This window comes from Sesamum indicum, linkage group LG3 (assembly GCF_000512975.1).
Source record: "Sesamum indicum cultivar Zhongzhi No. 13 linkage group LG3, S_indicum_v1.0, whole genome shotgun sequence".
NCBI classification, from domain to species: Eukaryota; Viridiplantae; Streptophyta; class Magnoliopsida; order Lamiales; family Pedaliaceae; genus Sesamum; species Sesamum indicum.
Genome location: NC_026147.1, coordinates 17,206,672 through 17,222,436, shown reverse-complemented (window position 1 = coordinate 17,222,436; position 15,765 = coordinate 17,206,672). Strand labels below are relative to the sequence as shown.

At 33.7% G+C, this 15,765-nt stretch overlaps 1 protein-coding gene across 1 annotated transcript; it reads right to left on the bottom strand.

Annotated features, from left to right (window-relative positions):
* Positions 3,725–9,531, bottom strand: LOC105158632 (NADH dehydrogenase [ubiquinone] 1 alpha subcomplex subunit 13-B-like). The gene is made up of 3 exons (XM_011075445.2): positions 9,175–9,531; positions 4,203–4,274; positions 3,725–4,103 (listed from the first exon to the last, which is right to left on the bottom strand). The coding sequence occupies exons 1-3, from the start codon at positions 9,387–9,389 to the stop codon at positions 3,959–3,961; spliced, it is 432 nt and encodes a 143-aa protein (XP_011073747.1). The 5' UTR covers positions 9,390–9,531; the 3' UTR covers positions 3,725–3,958.

Genomic DNA, 15,765 nt, shown 5'->3' with positions numbered 1-15,765 from the left:
CAGATAATTGGTACTTTTCTATAACTTTAAACTGTTCAGAATAATTTTTTTTTCCTGTACATTTTACTAATTATATTACTACTAAACTAGTCAGTAGTTTCTATTTATAACAATAAATTAGAATTTTATATTATATTTTGATATATTTATAATATAGTATACATTATACAATCTGTTTTATTACTTATAAATTTATGTAAAAAATTGATGATTCCCATTATTTAATCTAATAATAATAATATAATATGCATTAGACAATCTATTTTATTACTTATAAATTTATGTAAAAAATTAATAATTCTCATAATTTAATATACTACTACTAACAATAATAATAATAATAATAAATAAACAAAAAAAATAAAAAATTAGATTAAGCTCAAGCTCGAGCTCGTCAAATTGAGCTCGAGTTCAAGCTCGAGCTCGAGCTCAACATATAGGAGTCTAGCTCGAGCTCAAGCTCGAACTCGACCAAAAATTACAGAATCGAGCTTGAGCTCGACATGTTGCCAACCTAATTTTGGATGAATAAGGGTTTCTATATTTACTTCATTTGGGATGAGTAACGGTGTTTAGACGAAATTTTTTGTCAGTTTATCTTATCCCTCCAATTAAATACAATTTTTTTCTTTTAAAAGAATACAAAAATAGGCCAACTTGTTCACCTTCATATACAAAGATTTCCTACAAAATTGCATGCTTAGTTAAATTGGAAGCTTCACTTTTCAACTAAGACTAGTAAAATGCACAAGTGTTGCACGTATGTGAAATACATTTCTTAAAGAAATATTAAACTGATGTAAATAATGTAACATATATATAAAATCAAACAGGTATAGGAATACATATTTTACTTCTTATTACAAAAAGTCATGAATACAGAACTACGAAATTACTTTATCCAAACGTTTTCAGTTTTAATTATATTCACCTAAGGCGTTGAGCAGCGCGAACTTGCATGACGATTTATCTGTGAACACAAAAAGTTAGAAAATTGGAGGTGAAGCGAGAGAGCATAAAAGAAGAAAAAATGGTCACCTAATGAACCCCTAATTCGAAAGGGTGCTGGAGAGAGATGCGCGAGCCAAAGTACTTCTTCTACCAGAAGTTTCTTCAAGTTATATCGATTAGAAGTGAAACTGTTTATTGATCTCCTTCCAGCCCTCTCGCTCAGTAACTGGTTCTGGTTTGTCTACACTCCATTCGCATTTGAAGGGCCACCTTGACTCGGGGGAGGTCACACAAATATGAATTTTTCTTTTCAGGGATGTACGTTGGACTTAAGGGTGTCTAAGAATCCACAGTCTTTTCGAGCAGAGAGATAGAAAAAACCTCTATCTCCCGACCTCTTCGAAGTAGTGAAAGAATATAGTGACCAAAAATTATCAAAACTAGATTCGAAACAGTGAACTTGCATTATTATGATGATGAGGAAAATATGGTTGATACAATTGGGGGATAATTGCATAGGGCACAAATTCAAACCCCTAAGAATTTGAGCTACATGTGGGGCTAGGGGTAGCCGCAGCACACCATCGAAATCCTCTAGGAGGTCTATGCATGCAATCGAAAGAATAAAGAATAATGACCTCAAATTCATTGGGAATAAAATATTTTTCTTTATTCTGTGATTTTGTAATTTTACAATACCCACTATACCAGCCTAAGGGTTATGTTCCAACATCATTTGAAATTTAGTATGACTACCTATTCATCAGACGACTCGACCTGATGATTAGACCTAGACCTAGCCCTTGATGGACCCTCTGCAGGAACTAGGGTCGCTCCCCTTACTAAGGAGGTCGCAAAGGTTGAAAAAGAATTGGAATTAGAAGAGCTAGAGGAAGACATGGTACCTCATAGGAGGTCGAGGGAGCTCAGGCGGCATTCTCGGCAGGAGCTGAAGTCAGTATAAGATTTTTTAAAAATGGGGGTATATATAGGTGAAGATCTGGGAGGGCACGCCAGAGGAGGACCATTTGGGGGACGACACGTATCATTACGGGTATCAAGGCAATCGTTCGATCTAGAGTTGGCGAGTGTTCGGCTTCTTCTAAGGTAATTAATTACACTTAGAAGAAGTGGGGGAGTTATGATTAGGATTTAACAACCAAAAGACGAAAAAATCCTTCATTAAGAGCATAAGGGTCATTTCACCAAGGATCCGCGAAATAAGGTCGCAGGTTGGGCCGCCTGCAGTCGACCCGTAATTCGACCCAGACAGGTGGGATGATTAAACATCGTACCATTAAAGTGAGGAAAGCTTGGATCATGACACGTGTCGAGCTACAGTACCTAATTGGGCCTTATAAATATCCCGTGCCTGATTAAAGGTAATTAGTGTTTATCACATTAAATTGTTAACTTGAGATCACATAATTCCTTTTCGACCATAACATAACTTGAGCGTCGGAGGGTCCTTGTCGGGGACGACCCGACTAGCCTAACCTACATTATTATCCTCAGGCCCTCTCACAGATTTGGGCAGATGACGTGGACAGATCACAATTGTTCATCGAGGTCGCACAAATCGAGCCGGATCAGGTACATCTACTCCTAACAATTATTGATAGGAGAAATTACACTAACATTCCTAAAATTATGTCTAAATATACAAACATCCCATATTTTTGGTAAAACTATAAGAACGCCCATTAATATTGTAGTTATAATTACATTACATTTCCTGTTTAATGCAAAAATTTACACAAATACTCACCAATGTACATTACTAACACCAATGTTTTTAAACTCGAAGTGAACGGGTAGAGTGCGAGCAGACAGCCGAGCATTTCGAGTGCCGGGAGGTGGAAAAGAAAGAAATGGGGTGCTAGTGCAAGGGGGAGTGTTGGGGGTAGAAGAAAGAGAAGCTGAAGAGGGAGAGGTGGAGAAGATGACTGTTGGTGGGAGACGAAACAAAAGCTAAAAATGGGATGAGGGAGAAGAGAAAACGTGTGGGGGGATAAAGAAATAAAGAAGAAGTGTTTGGTGGAAAAATATGAGAAGGTATTTTTACTTTTTAATTTTCTAATCTTTTTTCTTTCAAATTGAATTCTGCAAAGTGCAAACAACTTTCTAATCAGTTTTTAATTTAATAAAAAGAAAAAAATTTAAATTTATTTTTTCTTATAAACTATAACATTTATACAGTGTTGTGATAAATTTTATAATTCGTTAAATTTATTTTACTTTAAAATTTTCTAAACTTTCTTATTTAAATATATTTTTGTCTTTTAACTTAATTAAAATATATCATGTGCATTAATATATTACATATATAATATAGTCTGAGCCAATCAACTTTTTTAATCGGTCCAACCGATCGAGTGGACGTAATTTACATTTTAGTTACGATATGATGGATTATGTGGAAGTGGAAGTCGAACAATGCAAGCTTGATAACCAAAGTGCAAGAGAAGATGTCTCTACTAAAAACTACTTTTTCGTAGTTAGTCAGACGATTGTAGATCAAATAGCCGAGCTACATGCATAAAATATACGAGATGTTTGTCCCATTATTATCGTCAGCCTGAGTAATGTTTGATTGAGTACATTGCTAGTAATCATCAGTCGAGAGAAACATCATACATATATATATATATATATATAATGTTTGATTGAGTATATCATTCATATACGTATATATATATATATATATATATATATATATATGCGTCCAATTATGATGCATGAAAAACAACATGACGAAATGTTGAATAAGAAATTGAGGTAAAAGCTCTTAAACTCAAAACTCTGCACTGTTATAAAGGGGCCATGAAAGTGATCAATATGGTCATGTAGCTATTAGCTTCAAATCATCGTGGATATAATTTGAACTGAATTTTGAATGCTGTCCTTATTTAATCAGGAAAGCAAGCAGAAGAAAAGCTAAAGAAGCTTTCAGGGAACAAATGCTGTTTTTGCCACATTCCGTGCCCTATTGAATGACCAGAAATGATTACCAGATATCAGGTCGGAGCTCGCCTGTTGCAGGAGGCATCCACCGTCCAGAGTGGTAGACACTTTCGCCCACTTTCCAACCCGGCACATCTTTCATGATTCTGGCCTCTTCCTCAAGATACTTCTTCCATTCTTTGACAAATCTGGGAAAGAAAATTGAGATAATAAAAAGAAAATGAATGAATACCGAAAAGAATTCAAAAAGAGACTAAGGACAGTGTAAACCAAGCTGCACAAGATACCTCTCATCTTCTTCAGCTTGAAGCATTGGCAATATAGCCCTGCGAGCAGCATATTTTTCTTCCTTCAATGCCCTGCATAGCAGAAATTTCAGCTGAATATTTATTTCATGTTAACAAATTAGGCACACTGATGCCACATTAGTCAGATGGTAACACTATCAGCAATGAGTATAGATGCAGGCAAATCAACACTAGCCGCGGATGCTTGGGGGCCGCTTCAAGACTGTAAGAAGCTCTTGTAGTGGGTCTCTGATTTTAGTGTCTTGGACCAACTCTGCCCAAATATAATGTCTTTATATGTGTGAATGCGCGTGTGTATATATATATATATATGTGTGTGTGTGTGTGTGTGTGTGGGTGGGTGTATTTGTGTGTGGAAACACATTTGTGAAACATATATTGGCATATGGTGTATAACCATAATAATCTCAAACATTTAGATTATGTAAAATTAATAACTAATATAGGCTTTAAATGTATAAAAGTAAAAATATATATATATATATTTAAGATACTAAGTTCCCAAAGATTAAAGCATGACAGATATAGTCTTTGTAGAATTTCTTTTTTTTCATACTTAAAAAGTTATGTTAATACTTCTTTTAAGAAATGTCTTTTAATAAGTCCAACTGCAGGGTCCAAGAAAATGTTAGCTAATCAAATGTCAAGTCTTGGAAAACCCAAACCAATTGTATTCATCCCTAAGCACTATTGTATCCATCATTGAATAGGCAAAGAGAAAGATACCAAAAGCAAATACATAAGAATACTAGGCCATCAGCTCTAGTTAACATAGCAGTAATCACAACTTGCTAATAAATTTCACATCAATTAGAGTATGGACTATGGAGCTTAGAAAACAATGTTGAAAATATTTTACTTATATCAATTGCAACTGCCCAGTGGAACACCATAATTAGTGAGTGTCAAAATATCTTCCCTCCAAAGAAACTTGACTGCTGATGCATATGATAATGACACTGAATCTCACGTTCAAGTAAAGGAAACTCAAGTTCGCATCTGGAAGTATCTTTCAAGTGGGTGATAACCTTTAAAATCATATGCAAAAGAACCCTCACTACATCGAATAATGTTACTGAAAAATAGACCACCTCAACTATTCAACCCAACCTAACCCTGACTCCTTCCTCTCTGAAGTTATGCAATCATACACAAAAGAGAACCTTCATTCAGCAAGCTTAAGGAAAACCGCTTAACCAACCCAAGTATTCAAACCCAAGATTCTCCCTCTCTCTTTCTTTCTCCCTCTCAAAGTTCTTGTATGTTATATATACCTCCAACGTTGTTACTTAAAGTAGCAACGATACCATCTTTTTTCTCATTTAAAATTTATGAATATGTACTTTTGTAAAGAAAAAGAAAACAATTATGCATGGATTCATGACATTGATTTTTTTTTTTTTGTAATTCTCTAAAGCTTTTACCAGTATGATGAGAGAAAAGTGGAAGTGAAATAGGGAGAGCAAATGGAACTTATTTTACATAAAGGAAGCGTGATCGTTGTTCTTCAAATTGTTTGGCATGATCCAAAATGGAAGACAATTCTTAACTACTTTTCTTTATTTGAGACAACAAAATGAAGTCATATGGGAAAAATTTTAAGCTAGATTATGAACTAAAATAATTTTAACTACTCATAGTCGACTCATAAAATAATCACTTGAAAGCTTATCAGCAATGGTAAGTGAAAAGCAACAAAAAAAACAAAATGTCTTTTTATCTTATTTACTTTTTTCTTTTTTGGCTTTGCCAACAACGATGGCATAAAGAAGGATAATCTATAGACACTATTTTTCAGCAAGCAACGGGATATATATAGTTGGAATGGAATTATATATAAAGATAAATATTGTATTTAAAAATGAGGATTATTGTTTTCTCTGAGCTTTATCTTACAATGTTTTGTTTAATTTCGTACAGTCCTAAACACAATTGGGAAGGAGTTTATTACATCGTATTTTACTTCCTCTCTGCTTATTTTAAAATAGAACACAAAACTTTTTCTTTTGTACCCATTTATATTATAAATTCACTTCTCACCCAACCAAAACAAGCTCTAAGACTTCTTTGCCATTCTTCTGAAAGCTATATCCAGCACAAACTTCCAAAAACTTGAATATGAGTTGAGCAGAACAAATAGGTTCTCCATAAAAAGTGGAAGAAAGATGAGAACACAAAAAAATAGAAATGAATAGAGAAGCCACAGAACAAGATGTATGAAGATTTAAGAAGAAAAGGAGAGAATACCTATAAGTCCAAATAACTTGTCTACTCAATTACATAAAGATTCCCCAAAGTTGAAAAAGATTCAACCGTTTCATGATAATAAACTTAATAATTAAATATAACTAGCATATCTATTAAATTATCGCAGGAAAATTTCCTATAACATAAATTATAATTCGTAATCAAGCAATACAAAGTACATTAAACTCACTTATCCAGAATAGATTTTGTACTTATTAACATTCATCAAGAATCCTAAAACTTACTTTTTTTCTAAGTAGTTCTACTTCCATCGTAATTCACAAAAACACAAGCTAAACAAAAATTAATGATTTAGTTTCTGATAAAGCAGAAGTCGACCAATTTATTCATTGGATTCTTTTGTGACCATATTGTCAATATGCAATTCTGATAGTAGTGCACCCAGATTAATGATTCATGAAATGTTTCAATGTCTCAAGATTAATCCATGGTTTGGTCATACAAGAAGCCAACACAAATCAAAGCATACCATGGTTAGGCCATATCAAAAGTCAACCAATTCCATCACCTAGATAAATGAAAAATGTAGGGAAGTCATTTATCAGCAAAATTGATTCCTAATACAGGATAAGTCCAATTTTTCAGAAGAATATAAAGAGATTTGATTCCTTTCATACTAGAAGATGTTCACCGGTGTAGATGAGATGTGATTGACGATGTATAAAGAAAATATTAAACACAGTATAATTCATATGCACACAAGGGGACCAAGCAACTTCGCTCAGACATCAATCACAAACAGCAGAAATTCGACAGGGAAGCCTCAGACAATACTCTCACTTCAAGGGAAGATATAGAATCCAACTTCTTATAACCAGCAGATTATACAAAATATAAAGGCAATTCCTCCAAAATTTCATGAAATCACATAATTGATAATATAACATGCTATAACGCATTGAAACTCCAAAAGTCACCGTCCAATGTCAGGCACATGTCAGACATGGACGCACCAACAACTGCAAGATGTGTCAAACACGCCATCTGGACATACCAGAGAATAAACAAAAGAAAAGAAATATCAGAATCACATAAAACATGGAAACGTGCAATACCAACATAGTTGATGGTGTATCCGACACGTTTCAGCAACGACAGATCTTTTTTATGCTTTAAATTAACTTGAAGGTTATAAAGTTTTTACAAAAGATGAAGAGTCTAAAATTGATTTGGGAAAAAAGAAAAGTCCAACCACATCTCAAGTATTTTCTGTTTGTGATCTTTTCAAGGTTGAAATATTTTTAACCATAACATCATAGTCAACCACATTAAGAAGCAATCCAACGTTGAAACAAATACGAACCTCTCTCTTGATGCACTTGCACTCATACATCTACTTATGAGTACATCAAATATTTTTGTATAAAAAATTCATACTAGAACAGCCATTTGCAAACCCTTGCCCTAAAATTCCTAAGAACAGCCACTCCTGTGTCTGTGTCACGTCATGCCCATCTCTGCGTTCATCCTTCTGAGATAATATGAAAGGGACCAGCTCTAAAACAACAGGACAAGATTTTCACTATTCTGACTTCCATTTTTTTTATAATATAAGTCCGTATATTTTTCCTAGGTTCGGGACATCATTACCCATGCAATTTTACACTAAAATTTAACACAGTTGACAATCCTTTCATCTTGAAAAACATGAAAAATTACAGCACCCCGTAAGCTCACAACGGATGGAATTATCTTTTATCACATGTTAGATTTGTAAAATTCAAGTCCATTAAAGAGGACTATAAATTCCTATAACTCCAGACCACTTTGTACAGAAGACAATAGATCAAAAAGACGATATGTGAGAGCCAGAAAATGTCCTTAGCTTAAGATCAAATTCTGTATATTAATTCAAAAGTTCTCAAGTCTATGATAAAACACATCTAGTAAACCCTAAAAGCATTAAGGGAATTTGATCAGCTATCTATTACTCGATGTACATATCTGTGATCTCAAATGATTTGGACAGTGCATAAGGATATTTAGTAATGATTAAATACAGTAGAACTGAAATGAAATCAACAAATCGGATGATTTCATGGGAAAATAGCTACTTCAATTCATATCCCTGCAAATATCTAGAAAAGTGCTCATATATCTTGAATTTACCCATAAACTCACACTACTGCACAGTGCTATGCTCCCATTAGAACTCTAAAAATCCATGCAGCAGTTCTGATAAATTGGTAAAGTTCGCAGGTAGTTCATCACAAACCACATGACCATCAATCACTTTATACACTATCCTACTTACATCAGAAATCACAATGCTAATACAGAACCAGCTAGAAACACATAGCCGAAAATGATCCAATAATCGGTATATACTGTAAGATTTTTTGTCCTGAAACGTACATGCATATAAAGGTACACAAATCACATCCAATCGCCATCAAGTCTTTAACAGCATTAGTTGGTTCATCTGAAAAATATATTAAGAAACAAATTTTTCAACTTTTTGCCTGAGCAGCTCCCCGCCACTACTGATCCCTTAGCCAACCTACCATCACCCTTAAAAGCGACTGACCAAGTGTTTTGCATCAAGGATTCAAGCCATAGGGTGACAACTACTCACATTCAAATTTAAGTATGTTTCCCAGGAATTCCTATTCCAAGAGCTCAATTACAAAATCAGCTCCTCTAAACAAATAGATACAGAAATGTGTACGCATTAGAATCGCACCTCCGAATCTTGTTTCCTTTGCCGACCTGGTACATGCCCCACGAGAAAGCACCAAAAGCGGCCAGGAAAATCGCCATGGCGCTGGGGCCCTTGTTCGGGATCCGCCGAGCAAACCTGACCGGCGCAAAACCACCCGGCGGCGGACCGTCCTGCAGCACCGGCATATCTTTCACGCTTGCCATTCCCGCCTTCTTCCTTATCACCGCCTCCGTCATCTTGCTGCTTCGATTTTCCTACAATTCTTTCTCTTAATTAATATTTTTCCTTTCTTTCGTAGCATTCACACACTGAGAAATGGGGGAAAGAGCAAGAGAAGGAAGGAAGAGGCAGCTAACTTCTACTGTGAGAATCTCTCCGGTTTTCTGCAATTTACATTGATGTTTACAGAAAGTTTGCGACTTTTCCCGACAAATGTAAAACTAAAGTCGGATATTACCACTGGGCTTTACCCAATCCATTCCATGAGTTTATAGAATGGCTAAAAATTGAAGCCCATTTTTTGGGAGAAGGAGAAATGAGACAATGGATATATGAGTATTTGGAGAGTGTTTGGTTAAATTTATTTTAAAATTTTAATAAATTATATATTTTTAAAATTATTAAAATTTTTATAGTATTAAAAATATATTTTTTAAAATAAGTTTTTGAACTGTTTTGAGAAAATATAAATATAGAGTTAATGGGGCGCTAATAATAATATTTTTTAGGGTAAATTACAATGACCTCCTTTAGGGGTGGGTAAACGGGTCGGGACAATCGAGTCTCGACCCAACCCAATCGGATACAAAGGATACGGATCGGATTTTTTTAATTTTATTTTACAAGTTCGGATAACCTCGAAATCCGACTATCTGTAATCGGGTATGGGGTCGGGTTTGAAACCTCAATCCCAATAACCCGATCCCTAACCCCTAACATCCTCTAAGGTTTAATATAATTGTGAATACTCTTTTATTATTTAAAAAATTACAGATAATTCGTGATATTTGATAAAATTATATAATTATTGGATGTAGGTATTGAATTATCAACTATGCCCTTGCTAGATTTTTTTTTTTATAGAAAAAATAACAGTTTGTAACAAAATCGAATAGAGTGGATGAAAAAAAAATTTAAAATTATTAGAAAAATTATCCATTCAGTCAATAAAAAAAGAAATAAAAAATTTTAAAAAATAAATAAAATTATAATTTTTAATTCGTAAAGGCATTTCGGTCAATTCACTACAAAAAATAAATAAAAACCTAACAGAAACTAATAAAATGGGTTATAATTATTAGACGATCGTTAAAGTCATGAGGTATTAGAAATTTTTAAAATAATGAGGGGGTATTCTTAATTATGCCAAATCTCAAGGGAGATCGTTGTAATTTGCTCTACTTTTTAATTAGTATGAACAAAGCCCTTTTTGTATTACAAGATATATAATATTTAATTATGACTAATTATCATAATTAATAATAAATAGTCATTAACTATGATTGTCGCCCGTGGTTTTTGCATGAGTGGCCATTTATGATGGCTCTTAGCAGGATAGATAATTTTATATGATGAAAAAATTAATTTTTTGCATCAATTTTATTTAATTATAGTTATAATAATTACGAATTTTAGCCATATCCATTTACATTGTAATCAGTAGTAAAAAAAATTCTGGTGTTGGGATATTATAATTATAAATCATGTAAGTTCATGCATAATTAATAGGAATAATTACACTCTCCTACCCTAAGGTTTGATGTTATTACACGTAAAACTCCCTATAATTTGAAAAATTACATATAGCACCCTTGAGGTCTGCTTTGTCTAAGAAATAAGTCCCATGTTGGTCAAAATTCACTGAATTTGTTGATATCTGATTAACTTATTATCGATTTATAACAGGTTAAATAATTTTTTTTATAATCAAATTACCCTCATACGTCTTCACATGTTAATGTATGTGAGGAGATATATTTTCACCGTTATAAAAGTAGTTTAGTTCGAAAAAAATTATTTGACCTCCAATAAGTCAATAATAAGTTGATTAAAGGTAAATGTCAATTTTCATTCAGTTTTACTTTTTTTTTTTTGTTAATATCAACAAATTCAGTGAATTTTGACTAATGAGACGGACTTATTTATTAGACGGAAGCAACCTTCATAGATACTAGATGTAATTTCTTAAATCATAGGAGATTTATGTGTAGTTACATCAAATCTCAGAGAAAGAAAATGTAATTATCCCTAAATTGGTTGCACTTACCTCATTTTTTCTACTATCGATTGTGTCGACACAAGAATTAATAATTTATCTTTAAATTTCTTTTTTATAGGAAATCAAAATACTTAATATTGTAACTTTCTAATTTGTATTTTTGCAGGTGTCATATTCTTCTACAAACCAACTTCAAACAAAGAAAAAAAAAATACTTAATTTGAAGAATTAAATTTCAAATATTTTTGCACAAAAATTGTTGCAATTAGGGTTATTGTCCAATGGAAAAAATGAGGAATTATTTATAATTATGTTCATTGATCGAAGCTCGTCAATATATTTTGGGAAAAAAAAATATAGTATCAAAATAATACCAGAAATTGAAAATAAGTTGACTCTAATAGAGTTCGAGGATTGGAACAACTCTGTAGATTTATTGAAAATGACTTTAATAATATGAACAAATCTTCTTATATGAATAAATTTTCTGTAGAATAATATGAATAAATCTTCTTATATTTATGAATCAGTTACTTCTATCCAAGTGTCGAGGAAGGTACAGAGTTAGAAATGTATCATGTTGTGCAAGGGCTCATCCTTCTCATACTAATAACATACCTGAGACATGAAGATGCAGACATACGCTTGCACCATTTTGGTACATGCTAAGCCAATATTCAAGTTATAGAGTGTACCTGAACTAAAACAAAAGGTCTGTTCTAAATTGGTTTACCTATAGTTCACCTAAACCCTTGAACACCAGTATAATTCCTTAGCCCGATTTATATCAATTAGCTGCACACAGATACTGTGAACCATTGCTTCTTAGCTGCACAATGAGCATGTTTGTTTAAACAACACAAAAATCTTACATGCCATTACCCGTTCAGGAAAAATTGTCACTTACTTTGTGTTCCATTCATTTTCTCCCTTAATTTAAACTAAAATTCAGGATTACTAATTGTGTTGCACATACAAATATAAAGTCATAGGTATGTAGTTCAACTATATTTTTCAATATGTTCATTATGTAGTCGACTATGGTAGTATATTATTAATATTTGATGCAATACGAATAAGGATAACATTTGACTCATTAATAACACACACATTTACAATTTAAGTATGTAATAACCATGTATAAGAATCCTTTCAAGCTTCAAATAAATATTACATAATTCTTCTATAAACATTAATGAAGTAGTACCATTCAGTTGATTGCCCTGAATACGAATTAATCCTAAACAATCGTCAAATTGTGAAGTGTACAAAGGAGTTTAATGGACCTATCTTGTTAGGCTAGTGCAGTCATCATCCCATTATTAATGAGTGCTACTTATTGATAAAATCCACTGTGGCAGCTACCTAGCTATGTATTCTTGCTTATAAATAAGAGCAACTCCTACATCTATTTGAAGTGAAAGAATACACCTTAAATTGCATAAAGCTCTATCTCCCTAGTTCATATGGTGCAAACAGCCCCATTCCTGAAAAATGTGGCCCCACGGTTACTACTGCCAACGTCAGTTCTTCTATGACTATCTTTGGACAAAAGAGATGAAGCAGATGTTTGTGACGCACTATTGGAACATGCAAGGCATGGCCAATTTCGTATCGGTAGGGAAAACAGACATGCGGTTGCTCGCATCGCGCTGTGAATAAGGCCCACGACTCCATAATTATTGTCGCTTGGGCAATAAGTAAGGTCAAAAAGCTGCATGAGAGGTACGAGGTGTTCAACTGGCTAATCCATCGTCAGGATGTGATTTGAGACAGGAACTTGAAGTTTGTGATGGCGGTGGACAGCGTCTGGGAAGAAATATGTCGGGTAAGTATTAAGATTCAAATTGTGTATTCCATTGTAGCAATATTCCCATCTAACTACATTCCAATATCTTATCAATGTAGGAGAAAAAAATGGCGAAATGCTATATAAATGCTTACAAGAATTTCTTGGGTCTAAACCAACATTTGGATCAAGTTTCATCGAATTCTGAAAACGTTCAAAATTTAGCTATTTTGCGCGGTTTATTAAAGCAAGTTTGTTTCCCTTTTATACAAACTTGTAGTTATTATTACGCATAGCAAATTTACCACACAAATTCTTGGGTCTAGACCAACGTTTGGGTCAAATTTCGTCGAATTAAGAGAACGTTCAAAATTTAGCTGTTTTGCGTGATTTATTAAAGCAAGTTTGTTTCCCTTTTATACAAACTTATAATTATTATTACGCTTAGCAAATTTACCACACAAATTCTTGGTTCTAGAGCAATGTTTGGGTCAAGTTTCGTCGAATTATGAGAACGTTCAAAATTTAGCAGTTTTGCTAAGCAATTAGCACTAGGTTAACTTTGTATTTACTAAGGCATTTCAACAAAAGCGTAAGCGACAAGAAACATAAATCACACAAGACGCCTCAACCTTTAACAAAATTACCATAAAAACTTATAATGGATTTTGATTATTTCATTAAACTTATCTCTCTTCCGAAAAGTTAAAGCTAGTATCTCTTTCTAGTAAAGGAATCATCTTTCTAAAGAAGAGCCACACGAACAGCTGTGCCATTTAGAGGAACCTCAAAAGCACAAGACATATCACCCACTATAGAAGCTAGTCCTCTTCACAGCGATGTTTCCTACTGTTCTTCTCAGACCGCTTCTTGCCCCTACCACTTGCGAATAATCTGAAGTACTGACGTCAGAATCAGAGTTTGAATATGCCTTCCTGCTCCTCCCTTTATGCCGCAGATCAGTAGAATCATTAGAAGAATCATCATCTGAATGACGATGACTCCTCCTCCTCCTCTTCTCCTTCCTACTCTTCCTTTTTCTTCGCATGCGCTTCAATTCCTGCAATTTATACCCACAATTTACCTAATTCAGAAAAGTGCCTTCAATTCCTTAAAAATAAAAACAAAAAAGAAATAGAAAAGGACCTTTAAGGTAATCCAACCACTCATACTGCTCAAACGCAACATGAGATCAGAAATTAAACCAAAATCCAAAATGCTATGAATACATTAGATGGTTAACAAAAGCAATTAGCACTAGGTTAGCTTTGTATTTACTAAGGCATTTCAACAAAAGCGTAAACGACAAGAAACATAAATCACACAAGACGCTTCAACCTTTAACAAAGTTAGCATAAAAACTTATAATGGATTTTGATTATTTTATGAAACTTATCTCTCTTCCAAAAAGCTAAAGCTAGTATCTCCTTCTAGTAAAGGAATCATCTTTCTAAAGAAGAGCCACAGGAACAGCTGTGCCATTTATCAATCAACATCACAGATTCAACAACTTATAGGCATAATATTTTGGTTTCTGCAATACCAAAACTACATTTCTAGGAAACTGTTACCACTCAAATATGTACGAAACTCCCCATAAGTACTTGAAGGCAGAAAAATAACAGAAACTTGGGCAGGTGAATGATTAGTTCTTTATCTGATAAACAGTAAGCCACATATAAGTACACAAGCATGAGTCAAGCATCAGCTACAACATATATAACTGATTAATTGTTTCTGAGCAAAAGGACCATTCTCCCTCTTCCATGCGGGTACCCAAAAATCAAGGTGATGCTATAGAAACTACTATGTGATTCAAGTGTTAAAATTATAGAGACTATTAATAGCAGGAAGGGAATTAAAATGGCTAAACACACCAAACTCAGGGTTCAAAACTACATTTTGTAGTGGTCGCTGAAAACCAATTTAAGAATTGGTTAGCAAATCATAACCACCCAAGGCATTTATCAGATTTTATCAATCATCCACACATTTTCTCATACTATATCTCCTCTAGTAAAGTAAATCAATCAAAGACCACTCTTGCTAACGAGATATATTGAAAGGAAAAAAGAAGAGGGACAATGCACTCTCTCCTTTTCTATTATTGCTCTTCATTTCAATAAATACTCTTTTGATATCAGCTAAACAAAAATGAGAATACACATCTATGCTAGCACACAAAAATATTGCAAACGACATAAATAGACCACAAAGACACACAATCCCCTTAATGAGCATAAAATGTTGCGAAATTATGGTGACATCCTGTACGAGAAAAAGGATTGTGTATATAGGAATGAAGACCTAAAAATTGAAGGAAATTGGCAAATGTAACAAGTCGCAGATGACATTCGTTGGCGTAAAAGATAAAAGCAACATCTCACTTCTTCTATGTTCAAAATGGAAGTAAAATATGTTCTACCGTGGCACACACATACACACACTTGAAGCCTCATTGGACAAGTATCCCCACGTGTAGTTACTATATGTTTCAACTCTACCACATCTTTGTGGCTGGTACTTAAATTGCCAATGCTTGGATAAAGTGTCCTCTGGATGGATCAAAGTTCTGAAGTATTTGTGTCTATAGATGAAGGAAATG

Bases quoted from the DNA above. Each gene is read 5' to 3' on its own strand.
- LOC105158632 (XM_011075445.2), bottom strand. From the start codon at position 9,389: ATGACGGAGGCGGTGATAAGGAAGAAGGCGGGAATGGCAAGCGTGAAA. The intron at 4,275-9,174 runs GTGCGATTCTAA...TCTGCTATGCAG, and splicing joins AAAGGAAACAAGATTCGGAG to GGCATTGAAGGAAGAAAAAT. The intron at 4,104-4,202 runs GTATCTTGTGCA...TTTCTTTCCCAG, and splicing joins CAAGCTGAAGAAGATGAGAG to ATTTGTCAAAGAATGGAAGA.